Source organism: Cololabis saira, chromosome 11, assembly GCF_033807715.1.
Source record: "Cololabis saira isolate AMF1-May2022 chromosome 11, fColSai1.1, whole genome shotgun sequence".
In the NCBI taxonomy this organism is placed as follows: Eukaryota; Metazoa; Chordata; class Actinopteri; order Beloniformes; family Belonidae; genus Cololabis; species Cololabis saira.
This window is the reverse complement of record NC_084597.1, coordinates 1,513,091-1,528,157: the sequence shown is the minus strand read 5'-3', so window position 1 is coordinate 1,528,157 and position 15,067 is coordinate 1,513,091. Positions and strand designations below refer to the sequence as shown.

At 35.7% G+C, this 15,067-nt stretch overlaps 2 protein-coding genes across 2 annotated transcripts in view; both read left to right on the top strand.

Annotated features, from left to right (window-relative positions):
* Positions 1-598, top strand: part of LOC133454889 (protein zer-1 homolog) — a 75,656-nt gene extending 75,058 nt beyond the window's left edge. Inside the window, exon 15 of the mRNA XM_061733603.1 lies at positions 309-598. Within this exon, the coding sequence (XP_061589587.1) occupies positions 309-396 (88 nt within the window). The 3' untranslated portion in view covers positions 397-598. The remainder of the gene's footprint in view (positions 1-308) is intronic.
* Positions 599-5,475: 4,877 nt separating this feature from the next.
* LOC133454506 (purine-rich element-binding protein gamma-like) lies at positions 5,476-12,637 on the top strand. Its single transcript, XM_061733227.1, has 6 exons — positions 5,476-5,650; positions 6,413-6,769; positions 8,212-8,736; positions 10,462-10,600; positions 11,133-11,281; positions 12,009-12,637. Exons 2-6 carry the CDS (start codon positions 6,503-6,505, stop codon positions 12,177-12,179), a joined length of 1,251 nt encoding a protein of 416 aa, XP_061589211.1. The 5' UTR covers positions 5,476-5,650; positions 6,413-6,502; the 3' UTR covers positions 12,180-12,637.
* Positions 12,638-15,067: the final 2,430 nt, after the last annotated feature.

Genomic DNA, 15,067 nt, shown 5'->3' with positions numbered 1-15,067 from the left:
GCCAGGTGAGATTACACAAATAAATAAAATAATTCTTTCTTTCTTTCTTTCTTTCTTTCTTTCTTTCTTTCTTTCTTTCTTTCTTTCTTTCTTTCTTTCTTTCTTTCTTTCTTTCTTTCTTTCTTTCTTTCTTTCTTTCTTTCTTTCTTTCTTTCTTTCTTTCTTTCTTTCTTTCTTTCTTTCAGGCTCATATCTATCTTTTTTTTTAAATAAATAAAAATACAAAAAAGAAAAAATTTAAAATATAATAATAAAAAAAAGTATACACTAATTCCACTCATTTAAATAAATTCCTGTCATTTTTGCAGGAAGGTAATGGAGCAGTGTGAGACGTTCAAGGACGACCCGATGGAGACGAACAACGGCCAGGAGGGAAACTACGGCCAGAGAGGATGACGACGTTTCCACGGCAACCGTCGTCTCCACTTATAAACCAACATCCTGCTAAAATCACCACCAGTAGTTCAGCAGATTAGAGAAACGATGCTTCACTTTGGTAAAGAAGCAGAACATTTGGCACAGATTCTCCCCAAGGTTTAGGAAAAAGGCGCCAAAAAATTCCAAGATGGCGGCCCCTAAAATCTAAGATGTCCGCCCAAAAACGTGCTTTTTCCTTTATAACTCGAAATGCCTTGGTTTTAAGCCCCATAAATATATTAAAGTTGAATATAAAGTTGGGTATTGTGGACATTTTGGTACCAGGTACATGTCTGTATCAAATACCGTTCTTGTAACAACAATCAATCTTACAAAATTCTCACTTTTCCGGTACAAGTTTCTATATGCTGTATCTCAAGAACTGTATTGGATACAGACATGTACTTGGTACCAAAACGTCCACAATACCCAACTTTATATTCAACTTTTATATATTTATGGGGCTTAAAACCAAGGCATTTCGAGTTATAAAGGAAAAAGCACGTCTTTGGGCGGACATCTTAGATTTTAGGGGCCGCCATCTTGGAATTTTGAGTGGTATCTGTGCCAAATGTTCCGCTTCTTTACGAAAGTGAAGTATCGTCTTGAAAGAATGAGTTAAACTGCTGCACTAAAGGGTCGATCGTGTGCATTTACTCTTCCTCCTCCTCCTCCTCTTCTTCTTCTTCTTTTGTAGAACAGAACGACGTCTCCGACTCTCGTCACTGCAGTTCAGACAAAAAACCTTAATGTGTGACACGTAGGAGTTAAGGTTTTATTGTAAGGGTGCACTGCAAAAACTCCAAATCTTAACAAGAATATTATTATTTCTAGTTAAAATGTCTCGTTTTTAGTAAAAAAAACAACAATTTTCACCTGTTTCAAGTATATTTTCATTTAAAATAAGTAGAAAAATCTGCCAGTGGAACAAGATTTTTTTGCTTGTAATGAGAAGATAAATCTTGTCCCACTGGCAGATTTTTCTACTTATTTCAAGTAAAAATTGACTTGAAACAGGTGAAAATTGTCAATTAAGTTATTTTCTGGTAATGACTCTTGTTTTAAGTGTAATGAGATTTTTTTTCACAAAATTTTGACTTTTTTTCCTCAACATTTCGACTTTTTTTTCTCAAAATTTTGACTTTTTTTCTCGACATTTCGACTTTTTTCACAAAATTTTGACTTTTTTTCTCGACATTTCGACACTGGCAGATTTTTCTACTTATTTCAAGTGAAAATTGAGTTGAAACAGGTGAAAATTGTAAAGTTATTTTTCTGGTAATGACTCTTGTTTTAAGTGTTATGAGACTTTTTTGACTAAAAATGAGACATTTTAACTAGAAATAAGACAAATATTCCTGGTAAGATTGTGAGTTTTTGCAGTGCAGCTTTACCTTTTCTTCTGTTGGGTGATTATTACTTTGTGTGTGTCTGTGTGTGTTTGTCATAAAGTTTCTGCTCAGTAAAGTCAGATGAATAACATTGAACAAACAAGTGAAAGATGACGTTTACACAGTAAAAACTCCAAATCTTACCAGGAATATTTGTCTTATTTCTAGTTAAAATGTCTCATTTTTAGTAAAGAAATCTCATTACACTTAAAACAAAATAATGAAAATAACTTATTAGACAATTTCCACCTGTTTCAAGTACATTTTCACTTGAAATAAGTAGAAAAAAGTCAAAATTTTGTGAAAAGTCAAAATGTCGAGAAAAAAAGTCAAAATTTTGTGAAAAAGTCGAAATGTCGAGAAAAAAATCTCATGACACTTAAAACAAGTCATTACCAGAAAAATAACTTATTTGACAATTTTCACCTGTTTCAAGTAAATTTTCACTTGAAATAAGTAGGAAAAAAAGTCAAAGTTTTGTGAAAAAAGTAAAAATGTCGAGAAAAAAGGTTTTTTGACTAAAAATGAAACATTTTAACTAGAAATAAGACAAAGATTCTTGTTAAGATTTAGATTTTTTACAGTGTAAACGGTGACGGGGGCGGAGCTTCTGGAACTGTGACCACGCCCACTGGGGAACGTCAGCCAATGGGAGCAGAGACGCAGAGACGCATCAGATTCTGTTTATATTTTGTAAATATTCTCATCCTCTTATTGTGTGTGTGTTTTATAATATGATTGTAAACACTCATGGCTTTTACTCTGTATTTAAATTTAAAGTTTGGCTGAGAAACTATATACACAAATACACTGTAAAAACTCACAATCTGACCAGGAATATTTGTCTGATTTCTAGTTAAAATGTCTCATTTTTAGTCAAAAAGTCTTATTACACTTAAAACAAGAGTCATTACCAGAAAAATAACTTATTTGACAATTTTCACCAGTTTCAAGTAGATTTTCACTTGAAATAAGTAGAAAAATCTGCTGGTGGGACAAGATTTTTTTGCTTGCACTGCAAAAACTCAAAATCTGAACAAGAACATTCGTCTTATTTCTAGTGAAAAAGAAGAAAGAAAAGGGAAAAAAAACATTTAAAAAAAAAAGGAATTCCACTTTTTTTCTCGACATTTCCACTTTTTTCACAAAATTTTGACTTTTTTCTCAACATTTCAACACTGACAGATTTTTCTACTTATTTCAAGTGAAAATTTACTTGAATCAGGTGAAAATTGTCAAATAACAAGTTATTTTTCTGGTAATGACTCTTGTTTTAAGTGTAATGAGATTTTATGACTAAAAATGAGACATTTTAACTAGAAATAAGACAAATATTCCTGGTAAGTTTAGAGTTTTTGTCAGTGTTTAAAAACTTCCCGAGGAGAAATTCCTACCAGGAGATGACGAGAAAAACTTAACTCTAGCAAAAAAGACTGTTGTTTATTATTTATGAAGGTGTAACTGAATATAAAATGAAAAAGAATTAAAAAAAAGTGGAAAACTGCAGATTTTCTTCTGCTAATTTCATGAGGTTTTTTTTTTTTTCCAGTCTGTGATTGTTTGTTTCTTTTGTTACCATGGATACACTGCAAAAACTCACAATGTTAACAAGAATATTTGTCTTATTTCTAGTTAAAATGTCTCATTTTTAGTCAAAAAAACTAGAAATAAGTCAAATCTTCTTGTTAAAATGTAGAGTTTTTGCAGCAGATGAATCCAGGTTGGAGTGACGAGCGTTGGATCCAAACGTGTGGAAATTCCACTTTTTCTTGATCTCAATAGTTTCTATGAGATTGTTGTAAAATCTGAATAGCAATAAATTCCGAGTGGTAAAGTAAAATAAAGTCTTGTATGTGTGTTGTTTGCTCTTTTTGCATTTGCATTTTTAATATATAAAATATATAATATATTTTTAATATATCATATATTTATTTTATTAATATATATATATATATATATATATATATATATATATATATATATATATATATATATATATATATAATATTTTTAATATATCATATATTTATTTTATTAATATATATATATATATATATATATATATGTGTATATATATATATATATATATATATATATATATATATATATATATATATAATATTTTTAATATATCATATATTTATTTTATTAATATATATATATATATATTATTTTGTGTATATATATTTATTTATTTATTTTAATATAGCATATATTTAGTCCCCCCTAAATCACTGGTACCTGGAATCCAGTAAAGGAAGTGGTTTAGGGAGTAAAACATAGTAATAAATTAACATAATAAATAATAATATAATAAATAATAAACAGTAATTTACATAAACATAATTACATATTTTCAAGTAAAATAACATATTTGAACCATTTTTCAGATTTTTTTAATTTATTTTCTTGTCTGAAAAATGGTTCAAATATGTTATTTTGTTATTTGAAAAATTTTAAATATGTTTTATTGATGAGAAAATGTGTTTCTCTATGTTTCTTATTTTTGTGAGGGGGATATATATTGTTTTTCGGCACTACCTTGTTCTCTATAGCTGATATAACATGAATTACTCCTATGTGGGATCAATAAAGTTCTTATTTTTGCCGTCTGAGAAAATTAAATATATTATATTTGGTGCCTAACTGTTTCCCAGGTATATTAGTGCGTGTGTGAATGAATAAATGAGACGTAAAACGTACAAAGGCGCTTTTATGAAAATAAGTCCATTTACTTGAATTAGTTTACAGTCTTGAACATCCAATATGGCGGCGTCTACGTATATATATATATATATATATATATATATATATATATATATATATATATATATATATATATATATATATATATATATGGTCGCATCCGCGTAAAGCCTGATTTATGGTTCGGCGTTACGCCCACGCAGAACCATAAATTCTTACGGAGCGTGTCGCCGCGTAACCTACGCCGTCGATTTAACGCAGAATAAATCAGGATTAATTGAGGACTGAGGGAAAAAAGAGAATAAAAGATTAAAAAATAGAAAAACGAGGAAAACAAGAGTAAAAAAGAGGAAGAAAAGAAAAAAGAGGAAAAAAAGATTAAAAGGGAAAATAGAAGAATAAAGAGGAAAAAACGATAAAAAAGAGAAAAAGGAGGAAAAAGAGAAAAAAGGAAAATAAATATGGAAAAAAAGAGGAAAAGGAGAGAAAAAAGAGGAAAACATAAAAAAAGAGGAAAACAGATTTAAAAAAGGAAATGAGATGAAAAAAGAGGGAAAAAAGAGAAAAAAAGAGGAAAAAATATGGAAAAAACGAGGGAAAAAAGAGAATAAAAGATGGAAAAATAAGAGGAAAAAAGGAGAAAAAAGAGGAAAAAAGATTAAAAAATGAAATAAGATGAGAAAAGAGAAAAAAGGGGGAAAAAGGAGAAAAAAAGAGAAAAGAGTGGAAAAAATATGGAAAACACGAGGCAAAAAAGGGAAAAACTAAGAAAGATTTGTAGTTTTTGCCGATGCTGCGGCTGCAGCTCCTTCTCTCTTCACTGACGTCGTGTCTCTTTAAGTGAGGGCTTTTCGGGACGGGAAAGGAGGGAGGGATGGAGGAAAAGGATGGAGGGAGAGAAACGGAGGGAGGGAGAGGGGGTGAGCGGGTTCATTGGGTTCATTCTCCCGGTTCAGGTCCGGGATGCTGAGGATGAGGATGATGATGGTGATAATGATGGCGGCGGGAGCTGGAGGCTGAAACTGCGGCTCCAGGAGGCTGAAACTGCGGCTCCAGGAGGCTGAAACTGCGGCTCCAGGAGGCTGAAACTGCGGCTCCAGGAGGCTGAAACTGCGGCTCCAGGGGAAGCTGAAACTGTATATTATATATATATATATTGTTTTTATTTATTTATATTTATATACATTTATATTTATATTCATATTTTTCTTCTTTTTTTCCTTTATTTCTCTTCTTTTTCCTTTTTTATTTTTTATTATATATTATATATTTTTTTCTTCTTTTTTCCTTTTTTTCTCTTTTATTTTTCCTCTTTCTTCTTTTTTATTTATTCATTTTAATCTTTTTTTACCTATTTGTTTTATTATATATTATATATTTTCTATTTTGTATTTTTTCTTCTTTTTTTCCTTTTTGTATTTATTCTTTTTATTCTGTTTTACTTATTTTTGTATATATTCTATTTTTTTATTTTTCTTCTTTTTTCCCTTTTTTCTTTATTCTTTTTATTCTTTTCTACTTATTTTTTATTATATATTTTATTTATTTTTTATTTTTCTTCTTTTTTCCTTTTTTATTTATTCATCTTATGCTTTTTTACTTATTTTTTATTATATATTATATATTTCATTTTTCTTCTTTTTTCTCTTTATTTATTTTATTATTTTTTTCCTTATTTCTTTTATTATACATATTGTATATATTTTTTTCCTTCTTTTTTTCTCTTTTTTCCTTTTTTTCTCCTTTTTCCCTTTTTAAATGTATTTATTTTTTATTATTATACATTATATATTTCTTTTTTCTTCTTTTCTTCTTTTTTCCTTTTTTCTCTTTTTTTCCTTTTTTTCTTTTTTTTCTCTTTTTTCTCCTTTTTTTAATTTATTAATTCTTTTTTCCAGGAGGCTGAAACTGCGGCTCCAGGATGATGATGGAGGACGGACGGCTTGGAAATAAACGGCGTGGAAAATAAAAGAGAGGAGGAAGAGAGGATGATGATGGCGGATGGATGTTGCAGGGTGGACAGAGGAAACCGGGGGAAGATGAAGATGATGGCGCCGATGCCGAGGCCGGTTTACGCGCAGCCGCAGCATCAGCACCAGTTCCTCCATGGCGGGGCCGGCGGGGCCGGCGCCGGCGCGACGCCGCATCCGCAGCACCAGTTCCTCCATGGCGGGGCCGGGGCCGGCGCCGGCGCGACGCCGCATCCGCAGCATCAGCAGCCGGGCAGCGACATCCAGGAGCTGGCCTCCAAAAGGGTCAGTGCGGCACATTTTCCTTTATAACTCGAAATGCCTTGGTTTTAAGCCCCATAAATATATTAAAATTGAATATAAAGTTGTGTATTGTGGACATTTTGGTACCAAGTACATGTCTGTATCCAATACAGTTCTTGAGATACAGCACATAGAAACCCGAAAACGTGCCTTTTCCTTTATAACTCGAAATGCCTTGGTTTTAAGCCCCATAAATATATTAAAGTTGAATATAAAGTTGAGTATTGTGGATATTTTGGTACCAAGTACATGTCTGTATCCATTACACTTCTTGAGATACAGCATATACAAACTTGTATACACGAAAACGTGCTTTTCCCTTTATAACTCGAAATGCCTTGGTTTTAAGCCCCATAAATATATTAAAGTTGAATATAAAGTTGGGTATTGTGGACATTTTGGTATCAAGTACATGTCTGTATCCAATACAGTTCTTGAGATACAGCATATAGAAACCCGAAAACGTGCCTTTTCCTTTATAACTCGAAATGCCTTGGTTTTAAGCCCCATAAATATATTAAAGTTGAATATAAAGTTGGGTATTGTGGACATTTTGGTACCAGGTACATGTCTGTATCCAATACAGTTCTTGAGATACAGCATACAGAAACTTGTGGCGGACACAATTATGGACCTCGCACCCATCAGGACTGTAGGGAAGGGGGCGTGGTCACAAGTGTTTTATGGTTGCTTAGCAACGCGTGTTCGGTTTCTGTTGTCAAATCAGTTCTTTTGTCAGTTGGATTCCGTTGTCTCGGAATAAAGTCCTGTTTTACCAACCTCTGGAGTCGAGCCTCATCCTGCCACGTACACGAAAACCTGCTTTTCCCTTTATAACTCGAAATGCCTTGGTTTTAAGCCCCATCCTTTTTTTTCTCTTTTTTTTTCTCTTTTTTTTTCTCTTTTTTTTTCCTTTTTTTCTTCTTTTTTATTTTTTTTATTTATTTATTTATTTATTTATTTTTTTCCTTCTTTTTTTCAATTCATTTTTTTTATTATATATTTTATTTTTTTTATTTTTTATTTTTCTTCTTTTTTTCCTTTTTTCCTCCTTTTCTTCCTTTTTTTCTTCTTTTTTCCTTTTCTTCCCCCTTTTTTCTCTTCTTTTTTTCCTTTTTAAATTAATTAATTAATTTAAGGTTTCTTTTTTTTAGGGAAGAAATTTAAGGTTTCTTCCCTCCTAAAGGGGAGTTTTTCCTTGCCACTGTTTGGCTTAAGGTTTTTCTCCCACTAGGGGAGTTTTTACCTGCCATTGTTTATGTAATAACTGCTTGGGGGTCATGTTCTGGGTATGGGTCTCTGTAAAGCGTCTAGAGACAACTCTGTTGTATTAGACGCTATATAAATAAAATTGAATTGAATTGAAAAATTTTTAATTATATATCTTATATGTTATTATTATGTATTTCCCCTAACCCCCCCAGGTGGACGTCCAGAAGAAGCGCTTCTACCTGGACGTGAAGCAGAGCGGCCGCGGGCGGTTCCTGAAGGTGGCCGAGGTTTGGATCGGCCGCGGCCGCGGCGACAACGTCCGCAAGAGCAAGCTGACGTTGTCCATGGCGACGGCACCGGCGCTGCGCGGCTGCCTGGGCGGGTTCATAGACTACTACGCCCGGATCGGGCTGAGGGGCGAGCCGGCCGATAACGGGGGCCCCGGCGGCCCCGGGCACCGGGGCTCCCGGGGCCGCCACGGAGCCGCCGCCCCGCTCTCCCCCGGCGGCCCCGGGGCCGGCGCGGGGGCCGGGCACCAGGGCCCCCGTAGCCGCCACGGAGCCGCCGCCGCGCGGCCGCTCTCCCCCGCCGGCTCGGCCGGCTCCACGGACGAACACGCCGCCGCCCACCGCGTCCTGAAGAGTGAGCTGATCGAGAAGGACAACAGGAAGTACTTCCTGGACCTGAAGGAGAACCGGAGGGGCCGGTTCCTGCGGATCCGCCAAACCATCAGCAAGGTGAACGTGATTTATGGTTCTGCGTTAAATCCACGCAGAGCCTGCGCCGTAGGTTGCACCGCGTCGCGCACCCCACACCTTGCCTGATGCACACCCCACGGTGCACCCAACGGTGCACACCCCACGGCGCGCACCCCACACCATGCCTGACGCGCACCCCACGCGCGCCCAACGGTGCACCTCACGGCCCACTGTTGAGTCCCTAATCAACATAACATAAATTAATAACCAGGAAAGACACAGAGACTGACTTGGAATAGTTTTAGCGCACTTCTGCAGAAGGGGGGAGAGCAGCAGAGGAGCTGCAGGGCAACGTGGCCCTCATTCGAGAACTCCTCAGCTCTTCTCCCAAGATGCTCTTTCTGCAAGACGCTTTTATTGAGAATGGGACACAGGAAATGACCATATACGGACTGTCAGTGTATAGATAATGGACAATGAACAGACGTTGGGGTTACAAAGACACACATGTGACATTTCAGTTAAAGAGGAACTAATCTTGGTATGCAAGTGGTAAGTTTTAGAAGGACAAAGGTCACTGAGGTCAAATGCCTTCCTGACTAAAAACAGGAACTTCATGGGGGTCTTGAACAGATGGTCCAACTGACAATGGTTCATTGACCAGGAAGTCAGCAGGCCAACCTTCAGTTTAACCCCCTGAGTATTTCAAAAGCATGTGACGGTTCATAAGGACAGAAAATAGTTCAAAAAGTTTTGATTAATCTCACATTTCCCTCCTGTTGTTCTTATGAAACTTCACAGTAACCAGAATAAAACACTCCAGTGTCATCATAAAAATTCCCTTCTCATCAATTAGAGTTTGTTGGAGTTGTCGGTAAATAAACCTCAGAATACTGGGCTAAGGAAATCTGCAATGGACCTTTGCACGTAGACACAGAATGATACAGGTAATGAAAACACAGAACAGTACAAGGACAGTAATAATCGGAATCATAATTTCAGTCATTATGTCAGCATGACTCAGTAGTGAAAAAGTCTCTTCCATCTCTCGGACTCCAGCTTGTTGTAGTCAGTCAGTTTGGCTAGTCTTCATCTTCAGGCCCGTGGCTGGTGAGTAGGCATCAGATGAGTTCTTCAGCGGACAAGGGTTTTTATACCGTCCGGCTTCCAGCCTACTCAGGGCTTTCCCACTAGCTTTCACTGCAACTGGTGAACGCAGTAGATCGTTCAGCAATCTTTACTGCTGTCGGTGTCCTGATCTTGACAGCAAAAGGGCCGTACCAACGGGGTGATGACCTTTCACCACTCGAATCAGGATCTGGTCACCCAGTTTCAGCAGTTCCTGCTTAGGAGAGAGAGAGGAAAAACTGAAGCTCACAAGAACTTTGAACATTTTCCCAGCAAACAATTTGCTCATCCACATTGAGAGTGGATCTCTTCGGCTTAGCTTTAGCTGAGCCTTAGCTTTCTACATTGCCATTAGTTCCTTCCACTAGGCCTGCTACTACAAAACATTTTAAAGTAGGTATTTGAATACTTATATTTTGTGTACTATACCCTTCCTCCCTCCTGTTTGAGACATGGGACTTCCCATGGCTCAATTTAGCCACCAGGGGGAACAGGTTTTCATGTCACCTAGAATTTGAGTTGGATGTCAACAGAGGTGGGGGAGGGGTCAGGGCTGCCAGAGTCCTGACTCCTCCCCAGATAAGTAAGTTCTTATCTTCTCTTGAATTGTTTTTTTTTTTGTACCAAATAAAAAAGGGCCACGGGACGATGGGCTACTACGGGCCGGGCATCGAGCAGACCATCGTTCTCCCGGCGCAGGGACTGATCGAGTTCCGTGACGCGCTGTCGCAGCTGATCGACGATTTCGGCAACGAGGATGCCGACTCGTACGGAGGTGGATTTTTGTCTTAATTATTCAATCCAAAAAAAAATTGTTAGATTGTTAAGAAGTTAAGACTCACTTCAATCAAAAAAATTATTTCAATCAAAGAAAAAAAGTGTTTGAATGCAAAAAAATATTTGAGACTCAAAAAAATGCAATGCAAAATACATTTCAACTTTTTTTCTCGACATTTTGACGTTTTTCGACTCTTCCTGAAGGTAAGCCAAATTTTCACTTGAAATAAGTAGAAAAATCTGCCAGTGGAACAAGATTTATCTTCTTATTACGAGCAAAAAAATCTTGTTCCACTTGCAGATTCTTCTACTTATTTTAAGTGAAAATCTACTTGAAACAGGTGAAAAAGTGACGTTTCCAGTCCGTTTTCCAGTGACGACTCTTGTTTTATGTGAGATTTTTTGACAAAAAATGAGACATTTTAACTAGAAATAAGCCAAACACTTTTTTTCTTTCATTGAAGTGATTTTTTTTTAATTGAAAATATATTTTTTGATTGAATAATTAAGACACAAATGTCCGTCCCTAGACTCGCCGGGCCGGGGGGGCCGGCCCGGGCTCCGTGGCCCCCGTAACCACGACGACGGCCCGGAGCTGCCGGACGCCGCGTCGTTCCGCGTCGACAACAAGAGGTTTTACCTGGACGTCGGTTCCAACCGCTACGGCGTCTTCCTGAAGGTCCGTCAATTTACACTTTTTAATCTCCACATTTCAACTTTTTTTCTCGACATTTCAACTTTTTTGACAAAATTTCAACTTTTTCCTCAAAATTTCAACTTTTTTCTCAAAATTTCAACTTTTTCTCAAAAGTTCAACTTGTTTTTTCGAAATTGTAATTCAACATTAATTTCGACATTTCGACTTTTTTCGCGACATTTCGACTTTTTTTTCTCAAAATTTTGACTTTTTTCTCAAAATTTTGGCTTTTTTTTTACAAAATTTCGACTTTTTCCTCAATATTTCGACTTTTTTTCTCAAAATTTTGACTTGTTTTTTCGAAATTGTACTTCAACATTAATTTTGACATTTTAACTTTTTTTCTCGACATTTCGACTTTTTTCACACAATTTTGACTTTTTCTCAAAATTTCAACTTTTTCCTCAAAATTTCAACTTTTTTCTCAAAATTTCAACTTTTTCCTCAAAATTTCAACTTTTTTCTCAAAATTTCAACTTTTTCCTCAAAATTTCAACTTGTTTTTTCGAAATTGTACTTCAACATTCATTTCGACATTTTGACTTTTTTCTCAACATTTTGACTTTTTTCGCGACATTTCGACTTTTTTTTTCTCAAAATTTTGACTTTTTTCTCAAAATTTTGACTTTTTTTAACAAAATTTCGACTTTTTCCTCAAAATTTCGACTTTTTTCCTGAAATTTCCACTGTTTTCCTTCTCTCCCTGCAGGTGAGCGAGGTGCGGCAGCCGTACCGGAACACCATCACGGTTCCGCTGAAGGCCTGGGCCCGTTTCGGCGAGAACTTCCTCCGGTACGAGGACGAGATGCGGCGGATCTTCAGCGTCCACCAGGACAAGAGGACGGAGGCGCGGCGGGACAGCGCGGAGCCCGAGGACTGAGCCGCGTCGCCGCCGTTTCACGTGTGGCGTCACCGCGCCGGCGCCTGCGGCGTCACGTTACACGTGAAATGTGAGGACGCGCCTGCGGCGTCACGTTACACGTGAAACGTGAGGACACGCCTGCGGCGTCAAGTTACACGTGTAGCTTCACCGCGCCTGCGGCGTCACGTTACACGCGTGGCGTCATTTCGCCTGCGGCGTCACGTTACACGTGTAGCGTCACCGCGCCTGCGGCGTCATGTTACATGCGTGGCGTCACCGCGCCTGCGGCGTCACGTTACACGTGTAGCATCACTGCGCCGGCGGCGTCACGTTACACGTGTAGCTTCGCCGCGCGACCCTTATATGCCTTTATACGCCGACGACCTAGTACACTGCAAAAACTCACAATCTGAACGAGAATATTGGTCTTATTTCTAGTTAAAATGTCTCATTTTTAGTAAAAAAAAAAAGTCATTACCAGAAAAATTACTTATTTGACAATTTCCACCTGTTTCAAGTAAGTTTTCACTTGAAATAAGTATAAAAATCTGCCAGTGGAACAAGATTTATCTTCTCATTACAAGCAAAAAATCTTGTCCCACTGGCAGATTTTTCTACTTATTTCAAGTGAAAATCTACTTGAAACAGGTGAAAATGGTTGTTTTTTTCCAACGACATTTCGACTTTTTTCTCGTCATTTCTTCGACTTTTTTTTCGAAATTGTACTTCAACATTAATTAATAATTTATAATAATTAATGTTCGTCTGCCTCGTGTCTCTACTCTGCAAAAACTCAAAATCTTAACAAGAATATTTGTAATAACAAGTTATTTTTCTGGTAACGACTCTTGTTTTAAGTGTAATGAGATTTTTTGACTAAAAATGAGACATTTTAACTAGAAATAAGACAAATATTCCTGGAAAGATTTTGAGATTTTGCAGTGTAAGTGGCATAAATAACTACCAAGGGCTGGTAAACAACAACTTTCAACCTGCCAAGAAGTTTTTAATTCATTCATTCATTCATTCATTCATTCATTCATTCATTCATTCATTCATTCATTCATTCATTCATTCATTCATTCATTCATTCATAGCCTTATACCGACATCCATTCTCTCGAGTGTTATGAATGCACTTTAGCGCCAGCGTCGCTGCTGACGGGACGAGTTTTTTAGGCTAAAACTTTGTCGTAGACGACGTTTAACCGTCTGGTTGAAACAGAAAAGAAAAAGAATCTTCCAGAATTTAGTAGACGGAGGTTTAAACGGCAAAAACTCAAATCTTACCAGGAATATCTGTCTTATTTCTAGTTAAAATGTCTCATTTTTAGTCAAAAAGTCTCATGACACTTAAAACACAAGAGTCATTACCAGAAAAATAACTTGTTATTCGACAATTTTCACAATGTCAAGAAAAAAGTCGAAATGTCGAGAAAAAAAGTCAAACTGTCTAGAAAAAAGACAAAATGTCGTTGGAAAAAAACAACAATTTTCACCTGTTTCAAGTAAATTTTCACTTAAAATAAGTAAAAAATCTGCCAGTGGAACAAGATTTTTTTGCTTGTAATAAGAAGATAAATCTTGTTCCACTGGCAGATTTTTCTACTAATTTCAAGTGAAAATCTACTTGAAACAGGTGAAAATTGTTGTTTTTTCCAGTGATGAGTCTTGTTTTAAGTGTAATGAGATTTTTTGACTAAAAATTAGACATTTTAACTAGAAATAAGACAAATATTCGAGGTAAGATTTTGAGTTTTTGCAGTGGCCGGTTTTATTTTCATATTATTGGATATATATAGTGTGTATTATCAAAAGCACAATTTATCAGAATAGTACGATGTGCAATTTTACTCCGTAAATGAAACTAGTGCAATGTTAATTTGTCTCAAAATGAAATTTTATCTCCGTCAGAATATTGATATAAAGAGAAAGATGTGAATTCTCTTTTTCCTCCAAATATGAAAAAAGAAAAGAAAGCACTTTAAACTAAAGCTGCACTTTGAATCAGTGGATTGAGAAGAAGAATCGACATCCGACAATCATTTACACTGTAAAAACTCCAAATCTTAACCAGAATATTTGTCTTATTTCTAGTTAAAATGTCTCATTTTTAGTCCAAAAAAATGTACTTGAAACAGGTGAAAATTGTCAGAAAGAGGGGAAGGAAAGAGAAAGAAAGAAAGAAAGAAAGAAAGAAAGAAAGAAAGAAAGAAAGAAAGAAAGAAAGAAAGAAAGAAAGAAAGAAAGAAAGAAAGAAAGAAAGAAAGAAAGAAAGAAAGAAAGATGTGTAACGTGTGCACCGTCTGGACTTTATATATGGAATATATTTACTTGAATCTCATTACACTTAAAACAAGATTCATCACTGGAAAAAAAACAACAATTTTCACATGTTTCAAGTAAATTTTCACTTAAAATAAGTAGAAAAATCTGACGGTGGAACAAGATTTTTTTGCTTGTAATGAGAAGATAAATCTTGTAAAAAAAAATAATCTTGAAAAAAGTCAAAATGTCGATAAAAAAGTCAAAATGTCGAGATTAAAAAGGAAAGGAAAAAAGAAGAAAAAAAGAAAAAAAGGAAAAAAAAGGTCAAACATTTTTGAAAAAGCTCTAAAGCTCTAAAAAAATAAGTAGAAAAATCTGCCAGTGGAACAAGATTGAGAAGAGAGAATGAGAGAATGAGAAGATAAATCTTGTTCCACTGGCAGATTTTTCTACTAATTTCAAGTGAAAATCTACTTGAAACAGGTGAAAATTGTTGTTTTTTCCAGTAATGACTCTTGTTTTAAGTGTAATGAGATTTTTTGACTAATAATGAGACATTTTGCTTCAATCAAAAAATATATTTTCAATCAAAGAAAAAAAGTGTTTGAATGCAAAAAAAAACCATTTGAGACTCAAAAA